The sequence below is a fragment of the Mustela nivalis genome (genome assembly GCF_964662115.1).
Source record: "Mustela nivalis genome assembly, chromosome: 15".
NCBI lineage: Eukaryota > Metazoa > Chordata > Mammalia > Carnivora > Mustelidae > Mustela > Mustela nivalis.
This window is the reverse complement of record NC_139034.1, coordinates 7,424,823-7,442,423: the sequence shown is the minus strand read 5'-3', so window position 1 is coordinate 7,442,423 and position 17,601 is coordinate 7,424,823. Positions and strand designations below refer to the sequence as shown.

General features: G+C 44.4%; 1 protein-coding gene and 1 long non-coding RNA gene across 10 annotated transcripts in view; one reads left to right on the top strand and one right to left on the bottom strand.

Annotated features, from left to right (window-relative positions):
* SPATA13 (spermatogenesis associated 13) overlaps positions 1-17,601 on the top strand; it is a 342,569-nt gene that overhangs the window by 242,411 nt on the left and 82,557 nt on the right. For all 9 annotated transcript variants that reach the window (XM_082700184.1, XM_082700187.1, XM_082700185.1 and 6 more), the window contains one exon: positions 14,172-15,893. In XM_082700184.1, coding sequence (XP_082556310.1) covers positions 14,172-15,893 — 1,722 coding nt within the window. Of the gene's footprint in view, positions 1-14,171; positions 15,894-17,601 lie in introns of those variants that run through there.
* LOC309849142 lies at positions 1,957-4,358 on the bottom strand. The gene is made up of 2 exons (XR_014303522.1): positions 4,250-4,358; positions 1,957-2,153 (listed from the first exon to the last, which is right to left on the bottom strand). It is a non-coding gene; the product is annotated as an uncharacterized lncRNA (long non-coding RNA).

Sequence of the window (17,601 nt, the reverse complement as noted above, 5' to 3'; positions counted from 1 at the left end):
AAAAGAAATACCTACCAATGCCATTTACCTAAATAGTTTTCATTAGCTGTCTGAAAAAGGATGTTTCCAAGTGTAGAAACAAAAAAGCTAAGAAAAACTTAAGTTTCTTCAGAAATTAGTGTGCTTGGTGCAATTTGAAGTCACGTGGGAGGCTTAAGAGAGGAATCATCTCAACTCCATTGTTGAAGATTGGATATAGGTGCTTTGCTTTGTTTAATCAAAGGTTCACAAAATTCCTGGAAGATAGGACTCTAATAATGTTTGTGTTGTTTCATGACAAGATTATAGTTCTGCGGAGGAGGCCTATGTTGAATGTGGTTTCTTGGGCCTCACCTAGTATTGGTGAGATCCCAGTTCCCATGTGGGGATCTACTGTCACAGTGATGCAGGGAGAAATGTTGCTAATTCCCAGCTTAAGGGAGCAAGAACTATGCTTAGGATCAAGCAGATTTTAGGAATTCAACTTGGAAATGCACAGTGATCACACCCGTATCACCTATAGGTATTTTAAAGGTTTTTCTCTTAAGCCACAATGATGCTTTCAGTTGGACAGGTAGACAGCCAGACAGTCTCAGGTGGAGAGCTATCTGAGACCTTAACTTCACTCCATTTTTATTTTAAAAGTATCAGTGTTTTTATTAAAATTAGATTGTGGGGCGAGCAAATTGAAGGCAAAAAGACAGTTCTTGCCGAAAGGGCCGGTCAGTAAAATGAAGTGACAACCTTCATCCTGCATTGACGTATCGGCATTCACGTTCCTGGAGCTCTAGATCCTGACCTTGAATCTCTACACTTTATGCTCTTTCCGTTTCAGGTCCCTCTTCTAGGCCACTCGTCTCTAGCTGTCACTCAGTGGTGCTTCTCCTACCCCCTCTCATGTTAGTCCTCCTCCAGAGTGATAGGATCATCTCGGATCTGCAGCTCCGGAGCCCAGCCCTCCTGCCCATTCTCAGCCCAGGCTGATCTTCAGCTACTGCCCGGATGTGTCCACTTGCATGATGCAAGGGCAGCACATTTGGATCAGAAGTCCTCGTCTTCCCTCCAGATCTGCCCCCCTGTAGGTCTGGGTAGTTCAGTAAACAGCACTGCTATTTGTGCCAGCCTGTCACCCGGAGTCACACTGACTCCCTCTCCCTCATGCCACACACCCAGCTGGTCAACAGGCCACGGGATAATGTCTCCATCACCATCCCCATCTCACAGTGCCCATGTGAGTCCAGGCCACTGCTGCCTCAGCCCGGTGGCCATGTACTTGCCTCCTCAGTCTCTAGTTCTCCAGATCCTTGTGGGTTACCTGCTGCTGATGGGTCCCCATTGCTCAGGAGAAACTGTAGCCTCTCCCTGCTCACCGTCTTCCAGCCAGCTCAGTCCCCTCCACCTTCGATCATCTGTCAGGTCCTAGTACTATGTTACCTCGGGAAGGAGGCTAGTTCAGGTGTCAAAATAATGCAGAGTTCATCACAGTTGCTTACTGTACAGTTGACCTTTGAACAACACGGGGTTGAGGGGCACCCAACCCCCAACATAGAAATCTGCATATAACCTTGGATCCCCCACCAACTTAACTTCTAATAGCCTACTCTTGACCAGAAGCCTTACTTACTGAGCACATTAAATAATTGATTCACATGCGGTATGTTAGATGTATTATATACCGTATTCTTTTTTTTTCTATTTCCACAATAGCTTTTATTTTTTTCCCGTTTTTAAAATTAATTAATTAATTAATTATTTGCACCACACCCAGTGCTCCATGCAATACGTGCCCTCCATAATACCCACCACCTGGCTCCCCCAACTTCCCACCCTCTGCCCCTTCAAAACCCTCAGGTTGTTTTTCAGAGTCCATAGTCTCTCATGGTTCATCTCCCCTTCCAATTATACTGTATTTTTATGATAAAGTAAGCTGGAGAAAAGAACATGTGATTAAGCAAATCACAAGAACAAGAAGATACATTTACCATATTTTACTGTATTTATTAAAAAACATCCATGTGTCCGTGGACCCATACCGTTTAGCCATGTGCTGTTTTAGGGGTCAACTGTGTGTCTTTTTCCTCAGCTAGAGAAAGGTCTTTGGTGGCCGAGATGATGTGTGCTGTTCACCGCTGTACTCCTGGCATCTCCCCCAACAGCAGCCAGACAGGAGGAACCTAGGAAGCATTTACTGAATGAATGAAAGAAGGAATGAATGAATGAACGAACGAACGAATGAGCCAACAACGAAGCCTCACAGGGGGTACTTTCTTTTCAGAAGACAAAGATCCGAAACAAGCCACAGGAACATCATTTACATTGAGGCCATAAGTGTTTCTTTCTAATTTGCAGTCACTCTGGTGAGGACAGACTTAGTCGACTCTGCAGGCGTTCTTGCCTGCATGTGGCCCTGTGCTGCGTAAGTGACCACCTCAGAGGCTCTGGAGGCTCTGACTCTTGCCAAACTGCCAGATTCTTGCATCAGAGCCCTGGGTCTAGGTAAGACTGCTGGGGTCTATAGAGTTGACTGCTCTATCATTACAGTGCTGAAATTAGAATTAGAAAAGAAGCGAACCAGCAGGCTTTGGCAGGTTTTTTTTTTTTTTTTTTTTTTTTGTGTGTGGAGGAGATGCGAAACAGGGTTGTTTTGAAATGAAATTCAAATATAGTTAAATTGGTCACATCAAAGCACACACTTGCACAGCTACCTTGGCGGGTCTTGAAAAAAATGAAAGGCAGGCTTTGACTCACAAACCTTCTCCCTAAGAAGTAACTGCTGGGCTGTCCCACTCCTTGTCCCTGAGCCCTGAAAGCTCTGCCCCCAGGGAAGCAGCATTCAAGCAAGACAAGCTCAGGAGCTCCAGATGCCATGGATACAAGTGCTGTGAGCTGTAGGGTTGCTGGCTCCATAGCGGGCCTGACCTTGGTGGGGTAGCGGGTTACAGCTCAGGATATGACAGCGGGTTTTCTTCCGTGTGCTGGGCTACGTGGCTTTGCCCTCGTCTCCACGGCATCAAGGACATTCCTGGCCTGAGAAATCAGAGGAAGGTGGCCAAGAGGCAGAAGTAAGCTCTTACGTAATGGAACATGCCCTAGGTTGGGGGGTGGGGGTGGGTAGCTCACGGAGGATGGGTGTGAAGAGAGGGAGGTCAGAGGATGCCAAAGACAATCATTCTTATTTCCAAATATCTCAAGGGCCTTTCTCGTATAGGGGACAAAAGTTTTCTTTCTCTCCTTTTTTCTACTTCTACCATCTGAGCCGCTAAGCCAAAGAAATTAGGTTTCTCTTTTTTATTAATTGGTATTATTAAATTAGTTTAATATACTAATAATTCAGTTATTAATACAGCAGTCATATTACTATTGGAAACATTGTTTACATTATGGGTTAAGGGATATTGGGCAGATGATAGGCGAATCTTACAGGAAAATGTGTTTTAAATTCTGCACACTTGGCTCCTAAATTGACGTTGAGAATACTACTTGTCAAAATTTCAAGACATCTTGTTATTTATATCTCACTGTCAGGGTAAGGGAGAGTCCTAAAGCATATATTATGCATGTGTATGGAGAAAAGTTAGGGCTGATTTTAAAACGCAGTAATGGAATTCAATATATATTTTGGTTCCAGATCCTCCTTTGATAAATACCCACATATAGGTAGGTATTCCTTGGCTGGTCCTTACATGTCCACCTGGCAGTGACCTTTGAATTGGCAGGATGGCTATAGGGAGCAGAATGTGTTTCCATTTGTGGGTCACAAAGCAGTGACTTACATATGTACGTACCTTTTCTGCACCTCCATTGACTGCGTGGGATCCCTCACTTTGGCCTAAGTCGAGATATAATAGGCCTATATATATAGTAGACGTAAGTCCTTTGAATTCCTAACAGAGTATTTCATTTTCTGATCGAGAAATTTTGAGCTGGAATTTCATTTCCTACTAGCCATTTTTATACTAACCTGTAACTATAAAATGTATGCTTTAAAAGAAAGGTGTCATGCTTAGTTAAATAGGTGTCGAGCATAGTTAAATTTCAGCGGGAATATTCTGCTCATAATGCATTTGCTTCTCATAACAACCTCATGAAACACTCTGAAAAAAAATGTGAAGATCACATTGGGAAATCTGAGGATGGGGTGGGAAGGGACCGGCCCAGATTCCCAACGGTAGTGAAAGGCAAAGAGTCCAAACCCAGGAATTCCAGACCTCAGCTTGATGCCCTTTCTCACCCAACCTGCTTCTGCTGTAACCCTCTGAGACAGACTTACCGAGACGGCTGCTCCCTGGGTCTCGGGCTGCTCAGCCCTGGCTTCTTTGCGACTCCTCTCCGAAGGCACATCTGTTTCCTTTCCTGATTGCCTGGACTCAGAGGATGACCTTTACTTCGCTTTCCTCGTTTTAGTTTCCAGATACTTAAGTCTTTATTATTCTTTAGTTTTTTGTTGGTGGTTGTTGTTTTAACATCCAACTAAACTGTTTTAAACTTTGCACAAAAGACAGACTATAGTATTCATTTGTTTCAGGCCCTGTCGAGCATCTGACATATTTTACTTTTTTTATTTAGTTTTTTTTTAAAAAGATTTTATTTCTTTGTCATTTGTCAGAGAGAGAGAGCGAGCGAGCAGAAGCAAGCATTGTGGCAGGCAGAGGCAGAGAGAGAAGCAGCGAGGGACCCGATGCGGGACTCGATCCCAGGACCCTAGGATCATGACCTGAGCAGAAGGCAGCAGCTTAACCGACCGAGCCACCCAGGTGTCCCGCATCTGACATATTTTAGAACACGATTAAGCTCTGTATTGGAGGAGCTGTGTCCATGGGATTTGAGGCCGGGGTGTTCCTGAGTCGGATACCTGTTCCTGTTATGCTCCGTTAGGCATCCAGAAATGTCAGGGTTGTGAGAGCTAGAACATCACATCAGGTGAAGAAGCTGAGGAAAGAGTGGCGTGGCCATGGTGATGGCCACGTCTTCTCATGGGCACAGTGTCAGAGGCATAGGTCAAGTTGATGGGCTCTGAGCCCTGGCAGGCTGACAGGACAGACCTGACTGGGAAGACAGAACTGCAAATGGAAGGAAAGGAAAACCCCCTGGCGTGGGGGGTGGGTGGTGCTTGAGGGGTCAAGATTCTAAGAGATAAGGCTGTTTAGCATGGCCTTGCCCCCTCAGGACACAGTTGATCAGTGGGGAGAGTAGATGGTAAGCACCGTCGCCACGAGAGGCTGTGTGCATAGGGTTGCTATCGGTGAGCACCCAGAACTGTGCCCTTTCCCACAGCAGGTACCCTAAACAGATAAATCAAGTGATGAGAGAGAAGTTCATGTGATCCTATGGAAGCTTCTGGCCACAAATCTTTGTGTGGGGAAAGAATGGCAAACTCAAAAGAAGCCACTAGGAGCCCTCAGAGTTGCCACTGAGTCCCTCTTTGGAGGACAGATATGTGCAGAGAAATTGGGGAGCGGGAATGAAAGCCTTCGAGCTGTGCACCGTTTTCTCCACTGTGAGTCTTCCTCGCCAGGGTTCTGTGCCTCCGTCCCTCTGTCAGGTTTTCCTTGTAGTTGTGGCTGGTTTGCTTTTCTGAGCCATGGGAGAGTGTGAGAATAGGGTTCCACCCGTAGCAGCAGGAAGTTTTCTTTCTGTTCCAGCACAATGTCTGAAGTCCTCAGCATTATTTCTTCATGCCCCAGAGGTATGAAGAGGTCCCGTGAGGATGGACTCACCAGAATAGCCTCCTTCTAGAACAAAGTGGCCACAGATCAGCCCTTGTTGGGCTGGGCCGTGCTGTCCCACGGGCTGAGGTGTAAGACAGGGGGCCTCTGCTCAGGAACAGTCAGCTGGTCACTACTGGCTTAGTTCATCAGTGGGGTCATCGCACATTGCTACCCAGCACAGAGCAAGGAGGATATCTGCCAAGAGGTGGGAAGATCTGACAGGGAAACCATATCCAAATGTCAGTTCAATTAGAAGAAGATAATTTAAATTAGACAGTGTAAGGCATTTTGGCAACTGCTTTAATGCAGAAAGCAAATATGAGAAGATGGGATACATGCTTGAACAGAGCAGGGAGAAAGTGTTTCCCAGACCTCTGTCCTTAATGATGGCAGAATGGGCTGCTATGGCAATCCCCAACTGAAAACCTGTTTGGTGGCTGGAGAGAAATGGAGTAGAAAGTTTTGTCTTATTTCCCCAGCATGCAGTGCTACAAATTGTGGTTCTATGCCTAGAAACATATTTCACGCAAAACACAAAAACAAAAAACTTCAGCAGAAAAAAAAAATGCAGGGAAAATACAATGCAAAGATATACTCTCCTAAGCAGTTAGTAAGTATGTTTTCCCAAACGCTGTATTTACAAGCTGCAACGAGCCTTGGAGAGGGTTTTCTCTGCAGCCTGCACCAAGTGTTGTAGGCTGTGAGTCTGATGACGCATGGCTCTAGGTTCTGCTCAACCTGCCTTAAGCAAGCAGAAACATTGTTTTTGCTCCAGTGACCTTCAAAGTGTCTTCAAGATTAGGACCATCCATCTGGAAAACTTTCTTGCTCTGAAGAGTAAGTGCAAGGAAGTCCAGTTTCTGTGGTGACATCAGTTTTGGCATTGGTTGCAGACATAGGTAGTCCTAACCATGAACTTTGGTGGTTACTGCTCTAGTCTTATTCACCAGGAGAAAGACGGTGGACAGGGGACGAGGTGTAGGAAATCGGAGTAAGCTGTCTTCGGACCTTGAATTTAGCAGTGATTCTCCCGAAGTGTTCCAAAGCTGTTTTAGCTCTGAGGTTTAAAATGGGAGTGGAGGAAGGGAGGTTCAGAGGCTGGGACTCTGCTGAGTGTTGGGGCAACGGCAGGGCAGTATAGTGCAGGAAATCCCATCCGCTGTTCCACAGATCCAGACCTACCCCGAGCATGTCTCACTAGACCTGATGGACCCCCCGTTTCAGAGATCAAAGGAAGGTTTTCCTCTCTTTGGGGTAAGACCTGCCCTGGCAAATCCTCATTTTCTCCTCCCCTTCCGCCCCATGGAACTGACAGAGCAAACACCTGTCCCCATTGGGAAACCCCATCTCACCCACAGGAATGTGGTTTAGCCTAGTAACCCAGATAAGGCCAGCCAAGACAGTCCCACGCTTGTTTGAAATTGACACCTTTCCCAAAGATACAGTGATTTCAATCTGATCCATGGTTACCTTTTTATATACACTTTCCATTTTTAAACACTTAAGTGATTGGATATTTAAATGAAGCCAAAGCTTTTTTGAGGTATCTTTCCCCAGTTCTTCAACAGAAGAGACCCAGGGATACCAGATATGTGGGCATGGGATATTCGTCCTTTGACAGACGGGGTACATGGTGTTGCACAGGAGAGAGAGAGTGTCTTATATTAAGGACTGTGAGAATTGGGGGGTGGGAAGCAAATTCCTCTCTGGATCTAGAACCCACAATTGAATCTTAGGTACATTTTCCTATGGAAATGTTATAAATTATGGTTAAATTCAGTAGTGGCCATATTATTAGATAAATAAAGTTTGATGAACAGAGCCTGTGAGGGAACCAGATTGTCTGTTGTACTTTTAGAGTACAGCCTGTTCATAAAATGTGGGGTGCTAGAATTTCCAGCTTCTGCTCAGGGTCTTGATTTCAGTAAGGCTCTGGGAAAGCTATTGGAATGAATAATAGAAGGAAAAGGCCTGAACAGGAAGAGAAAGAGGGAAAATCAAAAGGGGAAGTTCAGCATATGAGAAAGACTCAGTATTTTCTTTTTATCAATCCCTAAACTGTAACAATAAAATCTATATAATTGTAATAAAGTTAGGCATTTATTATTGTCAAATATTTGAAATTAATATTTATCAGAATGTCTTAGCTACACATATGTGATTTTTTTTTTTTAACACACCCATCTAGTTTAAATTATAAAAGTTAAGAGTTTGGGTACTCAGATTACACAAAAAATATATATCTGATTTATGGTATGAAATAGAAAATGGTGTGAAATAGAGATTCTTACTCTACCCAAGTATGAATGCATTTACCTGTAATTTCCTGGGTAAAGAGATTTATAAAGAGTTGTACCAGCTTAATATTTATGTTAATTCCCTTTTGTTTTACACTTAGTAAGTTGAAATAGTTTCTTTGAACTAAGAGTAGGGAAAATACTAAAGTGTAGGTTGCATTAAATATTTCAAAGACATATTTTATAGAAGAAACATTTTATATTTTTAAACAGAAAATGTAATTTTACAGAAGAAAATCGCTTTCCTAATAATCATAGTTACTTTAGGACCCTCTTCGGACATTTTTATTCAAATTTTGATGATTAATATTGAGACAGATAGATGGAAGTATATGTTACCCAAATATACATTTCAACATTAATATTAGAAAACACTTTAAGTGTGTTATGAAATGTTTATAAAATTCTTCATTGTCCTATTAACTCAGATATATAATTTATGTAATGTGAGCATTCAGATTGATAAACTTCAGATAAATATGATTGCATATTAAAATGAAATATCTGTATTAATAGTTAAAAACTATATGTAGCGATTAACATGTCAGGATTTACATTCCTATGATATTTTCTTTTTCACTGAATGTATAAAAAACACCTATAAAATTAGATACCATTAAAGTAATGGAACATAGAGATTAAGTTGAGCATTTCTACCACAGCAAACTAGCTGCTATCAATATTATCATTTTAAAGATTTTCTTTTATCAGTATCATCAAACAGTACATACATAGAAGACTGTTTTATGATTAAAAATGATAAATTTCAGTAGTTTCCAAGAAACCATTCTGAAACTGACTGATAGCACTTCCTGGTGTTCAGAGCTTTCTTTCACATTCTATTTCTTTTTCCCAATAGTATCACTGAAGGTGGTGGCTGGGAATGCTGCTAGCTTTCTAGAATGCTTAGGACAGCCCTCACAGCTAAGAATGACACAGCCCCGCATATATATGTGACGCACCATGCCAAAGAAGTGGTAGTCATTCATTCAATAACTGACTGGATGCTGAGAACACAGAGTTAAGTAAGACCTGGTTTGGGACTTAATAGAACTTTTCAGAGTTTAGCAGAGAAAGGAGACTGTGAAACTAGCATTACAGAGCAGTATGGTAAATGCGTAAATGGAGCGATGTGTAAGAGAGCCCCCAGAGAAGGGGCCTTTGAACTGGATAGGAAGCAAAGAGTTCCTCTTGGGGAAAAGTTGATGTGAATTAATGAAAGTTATTAGGCAAAGCACATATTTATCAGTCAGGAATCGAGAAACATCTTCAGATATTTCAGACAAAGAGAATCTAAAATAGGGATTATGTTTATACAGACTTGAAACAGAAGAGGAGAGAGTGAGGAACTCAGATGAACAACAACAGGAAGGTAGTCCCACCATCGGCTGGAGGGAGAGGGGAAGACGCCCCTTCGGTAGTGCACACAGTGTCCTGGTGTCCGTCTTCTCCCACACGCATCATCTCCCACCAGTGCTTCCCACTGACCAACTTAGCCAGAAGCCCTTTGTCAGAGGAGCCCCGGAATGTGTTTCCCTACAATACAGAGAGACAAAAATGGCTGGAGGAAGTCTCTGAGAGCAGACAAGGAAATAACCCAAAGCACAGCAGTATGAGAAACTCTCCCAGTAAATAATTCCGTACGGCCTGAGTGAGAGGTACTGTACGCTAGGCTGAGATCTGACATCCTCTCGAGTTCAGAGATGGCGGCCAGTGACGCTAGATGAAGTGGCAGAACTCCACTGGCAGTGTTTGGGAAGGACGCTGGCCGGACTTGGAGGCGAGAGGATGTTCTTCAGGAGGCTAAGGCAGCTGGAAGGCACGACAGATCGGAAATAAGGCCATGGCAGCCACACTGAGCACAGACTGGTGCGATCTGGAGGAGAATCTCTTCGACTTGGTGGCCAATGGGATCTGGAAGGAAAGGTAGAGGTCTAGGGTGACCAGCAGGTTTTTGGCCAGTTTGTGGCACTGCTGGGGCCCAAACCTGGTTGGTCCCTCTGATTCCCGGCCCCATTGTGCTTTCACCACTGGTGGCTGACAGTGAGTATGTCTCTCAGACCTCCTGGGTTCCAGTGCCCCAATCTTTACAAACAGGGGTTAGATGTTCCTTAAGGCAGTATTCTAAAGCACTGTGATTTGGAAGCTTTATACTTTCAGATTTCAATATATTTTCCTCCAATGTCACATTTTCTATAATTTACATGAACAGATTATAAAACCCCTCTTGTGTGTACATTTAACCTGATATGTATTTCTGAATTTCAAATTCAAGTATAAGTTCTTATTTAAAAAATTATTGGTCATAGTTGTTTTCAAAGAATTCTCATTACAAGTGAAAAGAAATGTTCTATTCTAAAGTTCATACACCCCAGAATCCAGCTCGTAGACAATGGATTTCACAATATTCCCATCTAAAAATCTTCCTTGTAGTTCTGTTCATAAATCTCTCTGGCAGAGCTCCCACAATTTACAAGACTTGCTACAAAACCACTGATTGAATCGCAACCCTTGTTAGTTAATAGAGGTCAAAGTATTAGTTCTAAATAATGCTACTTGGTATGTTTCTCGGAAATTCCAGGAAAAGCCTTTTTCCGTGATTTTCAGTTTCATTCCAAGCAGCATACAACAATCATGTTGTTCAGCTGCATGAACAAAATAGTAAGTCACTGGACTTTTAAAAAAAACATGTTGCCCCAATCAGAAATCAAGTCTGTGTATATTTTACTAGATCTGTATCTTAAAACTTAAGTTTTAGTAAATACTTAGACTTTTTAGTGTTATAAAATTTAAGCATCTTTAAACTGGATAAATATGGTGGTATTGTTGATGAATTGTTTTGTTGGGACAGACATTGACAAGGCAGGATAACTGATACAATTTTACATCAAGATAAATAATATAAGTGTTGCATAGCATTCTTACTCTCAAAGAGTTCACAGTCTTATTCTGAAGGTAGCCATATAAACCTATCATTATAAATATGTCTTGGCCAAGCAATTTGGTGAGATGCCCATAATCCACAGAGTAAGGGGTCTTAATTAATTTTAGGAGGATCAGGAAGAGATTCCCAAAGAAGATGACACCTATGGGCAGTCTCAAATTGTTAGACTAAAGAGATGGCCTCTTTTCTAAACCTGTTTTCATCTTAATTCTACTACCACATGACACTGTGCCATCTTTCGAATTATATTGTTCTACCTAATGTAGGGTGACCAGCCATCCCAGTCTGGCAAGAGCTTCTCTGGATTCATCTCTGAGAGTCTCATGTCCTATAAAATACCTAACCAGTGGGCCAACTGGGACAGCTGGTCACCCAAGTTTATTGCCTCCTAATCAAATTAGGTTCCTGGATCTTCCTTTGCTCATGCCAAGTTCCCATCTAGAACAGTTTATCACCTTGTCACTCTCTTGGGTTTATCGTGGGGCTTACACAGATCTTTATACCTAAGAGGTTCATAAATTAATTGATTGGTTAATATGCCATATACATAAATGTTGATACCTAATCTTTTATAGGTGGCACTGGAGCACACATTACTGAAATGACTTAACTCAAGATTCATGTGGATGGTACTGAGTTTAAAATGTAGGCCTGCCCCCATGCCTGTTATAGAACATTCTCAATCTACCCAGCATTAAAATCAAGTACTGCTAGGACCCCTTGAGACCTCAGGGCCCCTGACACATTTTTTCCATCCTTGGTTATAAAAAGTCCTGTAGCGCCCTCTAGCTTTAGTATCTGTAAATTGTCTCCGTCCAGTCAGATGACAAGAGAACGGTCATGTCTGCTCCTCTGTATGCAGTGTAAGTCATATAAAAGCTATTATTATTATGTAAAATGCTATCGGTCAGTGCCCGTGACTGGACTTGATATTTGTATAAACTATCTGCTTCGTTTCAAGATTGTGAGAAGTTGATACAATCACAGCCCCGTGTCTCTCCCAGACAGGGAGGGTGGACAGGTGGTACTCAGTTTTAGACTCATTTTGCAACTGGTTAGAGATTTACCTCCAACCTCAATGCTGGGATGATTCAAATTTCTGCTTCTGTGGCTCATGCCCACAGCTCTTCGGGCTTCCTGATTTCTCCATGAGAACATTAAACTGCAGAGGGCATGTGGTAGCCTCATTAGGCTCCTGAGTAATGGAATTGGGTAAATCATCAGAAAGACTACAGGGGTCTGAATCTGTGTAGTTTTCCTGGTCCTAGATGGAATCAGCCCTTTGTGTGACTCTGACTCCCTGGGAATTCCTTAATTTGATGTAGGAGTAAATAAAAATGAACAACCAGAGAATTTGGAGAGTAGAAGCAGATGAGACCTCTTTGTGTGAGGTCACATTTTCTCCAGCGCTTGAGAGCACTGAGCTAAATTGGGACCTAACCTTAAGGTTGTTTTTGTTTTCTTAAAAGATTTTTATTTATGTATTTGACAGACAGAGATCACAAGTAGGCAGAGAGGCAGGCAGAGAGAGAGGAGGAAGCACGCTCCCTGCTGAGCAGAGAGCCTGATGCTGGGCTCTATCCCAGGACCCCGGGATAATGACCTGAGCTGAAGGCAGAGGCTTTAACCCACTGAGCCACCCAGGTGCCCCTAACCTTAAGGTTTTTATGCAACTTTCTCCTCCTTTTCCTCTTTTGTCTTTAATACTGCCTTTGGAATAGTGGCTTTGACTGGCATAAGGGCATCTGGGATTTGACTTGAGTTGGGGTTATGTCATAAGGCACTGAATTTGGTGTCACACACTTGGGGTTCTGGCTCTCTTTGTTTATTAATTTGAAGTAGTGGAGAGGAGCATAAGCTTTGGAAGGGAGAGCTGCAGGAACCCCAACACCTGCTGCCCAAGTGCCCATCTGATTATCTGTAAAATGGTAATCTGTAAAATGAAAATCTTGCAGGTTTGTATGAATAGTCAGTGGCACGTCATTTTTCAAACACTTAGTACAGGGGCCTGACACGTAGTAATAAGCACTTAGGGAGTGGTAGTCCTTTATGATAATTATCACACTCCTTCCTACCTTCCTTCATTGACTAATCATTCATTAAGAACAGAGGGACTGACATTTAAGCTGGCCGATGCATGCTGAGCAGGTCTTGGCCTGAAGGGCAAAGGGTAAAGAGCACTACATCTTCACTTGGGGGAGAGAGCATGGACCGCAGGTATATGGTGGGCTTCAGGGCATGGAGGAGGAGAAAAGAAAGTGCAACTTTTGTTTAATTTGAATTTTTGCGTCTGAATTTCTAATACTTATAACCTTATCCCTGTCCATTCCCCAGCCAGTAAGAATCCTGCTGACAGAGAGCCCTCACTAATGCAGTTTCCTTCACAAAGCCAGACCTCATGCAACCGCAGTTTGTCCCTTCCACTCATGTGTCCCTGTATCACTTTGTCTTTCAGTAGAGTTTGGGTGTTTTATAGACAGTAGGCAGCTGAGAGCATCTTGGTCTCTACTACAGCTCCTTGCACACACAGTACTCAATCTGCCTATTAGCTGTATTAAATTAAATTTAATATGGTTTGATATTTCACTGTGACGCATTTTGAAATAGTTGTTGGTGTCTGTCTTTATTTGATAATCAAAAATTTCTTCTACTTCAAATAAAGAGAAGTCCAATGTTCAACAATGCCTTGGCCTCATTCTAGCAATTTTTCATTCCAGCTATTTTTTAAAAAAGATTTTATTTATTTATTTGAGAGAGTGTGTGCGTGAGAGAGAGAAAGAGAGAGAGAGCACGTAAGAAGGGGGAGGGTCAGAGGGAGAGGCAGACTCCCTGCCAAGCAGGGAGCCTGATGCGAGACTCGATCCCGGGACTCCAGGATCATGACCTGAAACAAAGGCAGTCGCTTAACCAACCGAGCCACCCAGGTACCCTTATCCCAGCAATTTTTCCAAAAGTGTTAACTAACTCTCAGTGGGTTCGAGAATTTACCTTTACGTTGAATGCATAACCCATAATTATCTTTTTTTTTTAAAGGCATCTATATTTGCATTCTTCCCTTTAATTCATTGTGAAATGAATTAGGAAAGGTAAATTTTTATTTTAAAATAGTTTTGAACTGATCAGCCCTGTCACAAGGCATGCTTCTTTTGTTTTCGTAATTCTTAAACCAAATAAGCCACCGTTCCTAGAAGTTCTGCTGGGGGGGAAAATAAGTAAATCCCTGTTTTTAATTTTCTGTTGCAGGCAGTGGCCACCAGTGAAGAGCCTGATGTGCACAGCAGGTGTGAAAGCCAGGCTGGCAGCAGCCTGGGAGATGAAGGTCTGCATCCGGGGCCTGTGGACACGGATGTGCAGGTGGGTTTGAAACCTACTGCCTTGTGGCCACGGACTCACAGTCCCGAGAACATGACAACAGCCCAGAATGGCCACGGGCAACTTGCTGCAATCCCGTGTTCTGTCTCTGATCCCAAAGACCCCAAAATGGTGACTTACCCGGCGTGTCAGAATGGAGGATGCAGCAGCAGCTACTGCGGGGAGGCAGAAGCCCAGGAGGCCAGACTCAGCCCTGCTAAGCTCATGCGCCTCTTCTCTGTGAGCAGGAAGAGGACTGGCACCAACCCGGAGAGGCCCCGCTCCATGGTCTTGATGGGAAATTCCTCTACCTGGAATGCCCTTGCCTCCTTTCGGAAAATGGGATCTTTCAAAAAATTGAAGTCCTCCGTCCTTCAAGGAATTCAGAACCGAGAGGGGTCAGATGTGCCAAGGGAAGACCCTCCAGAACGTGACCCGGGGAAACCCATCTCAAACGGTGCTGCAATCGGAATGCAAACCAGCAGGTGCCCCAACTCGGGACCAGCAAGGGATGCCCCGAAGGCAGGGCCAGGGGGCGTGTCGGACTGCTCCGACCCCGAGGAGGCTGATGATGCCTTCCAGAGGAGCACCCATCGGTCCCGAAGCATCCGCCGTGCCTATGGCCTGGGCCGCATCAGCCTCCTGGATGGTGACAAGCATCCAGGGTCCCAGAACCATGTCCGGCCGCTGGCCCCCTGCCCCCAGGAGCCCACCGTGTGTGAGATCCTCGTGAAAGACTCCGAGAACAACAGCATCATCTACAGGAAAAGCAAGAGCACGGATAACTTGAACTTTCTGAAGAAGAGCTCCTTCAAGCGGAAGTCCACCTCGAATCTCATGGACCTCAAGGGGGCGCAGGAAAAGCCCGCGCCCCGACGGACGCTAAGCAGTTCATCAGCCGACTCGGAGAAGTTCGGTGGCTCCGAGAGGAGGACGAAGCGCTGGAAGAGCCCACTGCGGGCCAAGGACTTTGACCGCGTCCTGAGGTTTGTGAGCAGCGCCACGGACGCGGCCTGGAGGAAAGAGAGCCCCAGGAGCGGGGCGCCCTCGCCGGGCGAGGCGAGCCAGAGGCTGCAGGTGCACAGCCGGCTGCACGACGCTTACTCCCGCCGCGTGTCCAGCAGCGCGGAGCGCGAGTGGAGGAGGTGCGCGGGCGTGCACGCCGGCTCCGGCTGCGGCTCGCCCGGGGCCCCGAGCCCCCGGGTGGACGTGGACACCGCCGTCTTTCCTCTGGAAGCCCCAGGCTCCTGGGCGGCAGAGAGTGCCCGTCCTTGCGCCGCCAGCGCCTCGTCGAGTCCGGTTGCCCAGGACTCCGAGGAACGCCGAGCTGGAGGCCAGTTGACGTTCGAAGCCGAGCAGCCGCTCATCCCTCCCAGGCCTACCACGCCCAAGCCCCCTAGCCCCCACAGCCCCGGCGCGGGAAGTGCCGCGTGTCCCAACAGCCTCAGCGCGCTGTCCCTCAGCTCAGTGGACAGTGAAGAAAGGGCAGAGGGGCCTGTGACCTCCCGGGATTCTGTGCAAGCCGCATGTGACAAAGGCCGTGAGGACAGCACCGGCAGCCACCCTCAGCTGAGCCCCCACCTGGCGTCGGGTGCAGAAGAAAGGAGGGAGGAGGTAAGGACAGAGCAGGGACCTCCTGTAGGTGACCTGCTGCGGAGGGGGCACCTGTCCCAGCTCTCACCTTTCATCGCTCCTGGAGGTTGCCCTTACACTGGGTGTGTGTGTGTCTGTGTCCCCGTCCCCTGGCATTTATCCTCTTTCCTTCACCTCCTGGAGACGCAGGCAGCCCCGTGCTAATTGGACTGCCCTCACGATTATTCCGGTCAAGTTTCTGTCATCTCTGTCTTTATCTCTTTTGAAATGAATTGCTAGTATTCCAGATCCCTTGAGATGGCGCTTGCCACACCATTCCTTCAAAGGGTATTTATAGAGGACCCACCACGTGCTGGGTTGGGGTTGGAGGGGAGTTGATAGAGACCTCTCTTCCACTCTATGCAGCTAATAGGGGCTCTCAAAAATTTTTTTGAAACTTTTGTTTTTTAATTAAATTACCCATAGCTTTCTTCTCTGTATTTTAAATTGTTTTTGTATCCTTCCAACAGACTACATATAAATGAGATTCCTTGTGTTAAGATACCATTATATGTTCTAAATCTTTTATTTTCTAGGAATGAATTTGAAACATGCAGTTTGATACCTGTCAACCTCTGAGTGACAATGGTTCAAAGAAATTTTTATGATGGTTATTGTACTTATTTTTAGAGTAGAACATAAGCATCTCATGAATCAGATCAACTAATAACTGTCAGGGCTCCAGGAGCAATGTTCTTTTCATATCCTGTCAAGCATCCAGACAACTTCACCTTACTGTATAATTTTCACTTATTTCTAAATGCATCCAGTACATTACAGAGCTCAAAGATGAGGAAATTCATTCATGTGTATATATTGCAAATTATTCTTCATGTATATTTCTAGACTATTTTACAGGTATAAATTGGTGCTTGCCATAGAAAATAATCCCCTAGCAACTCTTTCTTCCCACTGATCCCTGGAGAGGACCTTGGTTTTATTTTAATGCGTGTAGATGAATGATTGATTACACAGCAGCTTTTGCAAACATGGAAGCCAGGATAGCCTGTGTACTGTCTGCTTTGACCTTTGCTTTGCAGAGTCTTTGAAAATAGAAAGCCTGTTGCAGATGACTCTCAGGAGATCTAAATTATCCTGATGTGTCTCTGGGCAGCCAAAAAAGTGAGGCTGCCTCACTTTTTGTGGATGTAAGTTTGTACAGAGACCTCAGGGCCAGCATGTCTTCTAGAGGTCTTGTATATTGATGACCATTTGCTCACTTGCATATTTCCAAAGAAGCCTTATCTAACAGTTGTAAGGACACTGGACTCATTGCCAGCTTTGGGAAGGAGTTCCAATTCTGTTAGCTATGCTCTATGTAATTGGCCAAAGCCTGAACCAGGCTGGGCTTCACTCCTTCCCTGGATGATAAGATGAAGCATTTCTTCTACTAAACACCCAGCCTGACCCACAGATGGTTTAGAACCACCCCCACCCCAGCCCCCAGGTCCCAAACAAAAGTTTTGTATAGGTCTAGAGGGTCTTTATACAAAACATGGAGATATTATTTTCTGCTTAATAAAATCAATAAAAAATCATCATTGAAATATTTTCTTCCTCAGTACATATTAAATGAACATATGCAAGAGGTAGTTTCTAACTTCTCAGAATTATTTTGATCATTATATAGTTTTGCCCATATATTTGTAAAGTATAACATAATTATATATAGTTATAAATAATTTAATCA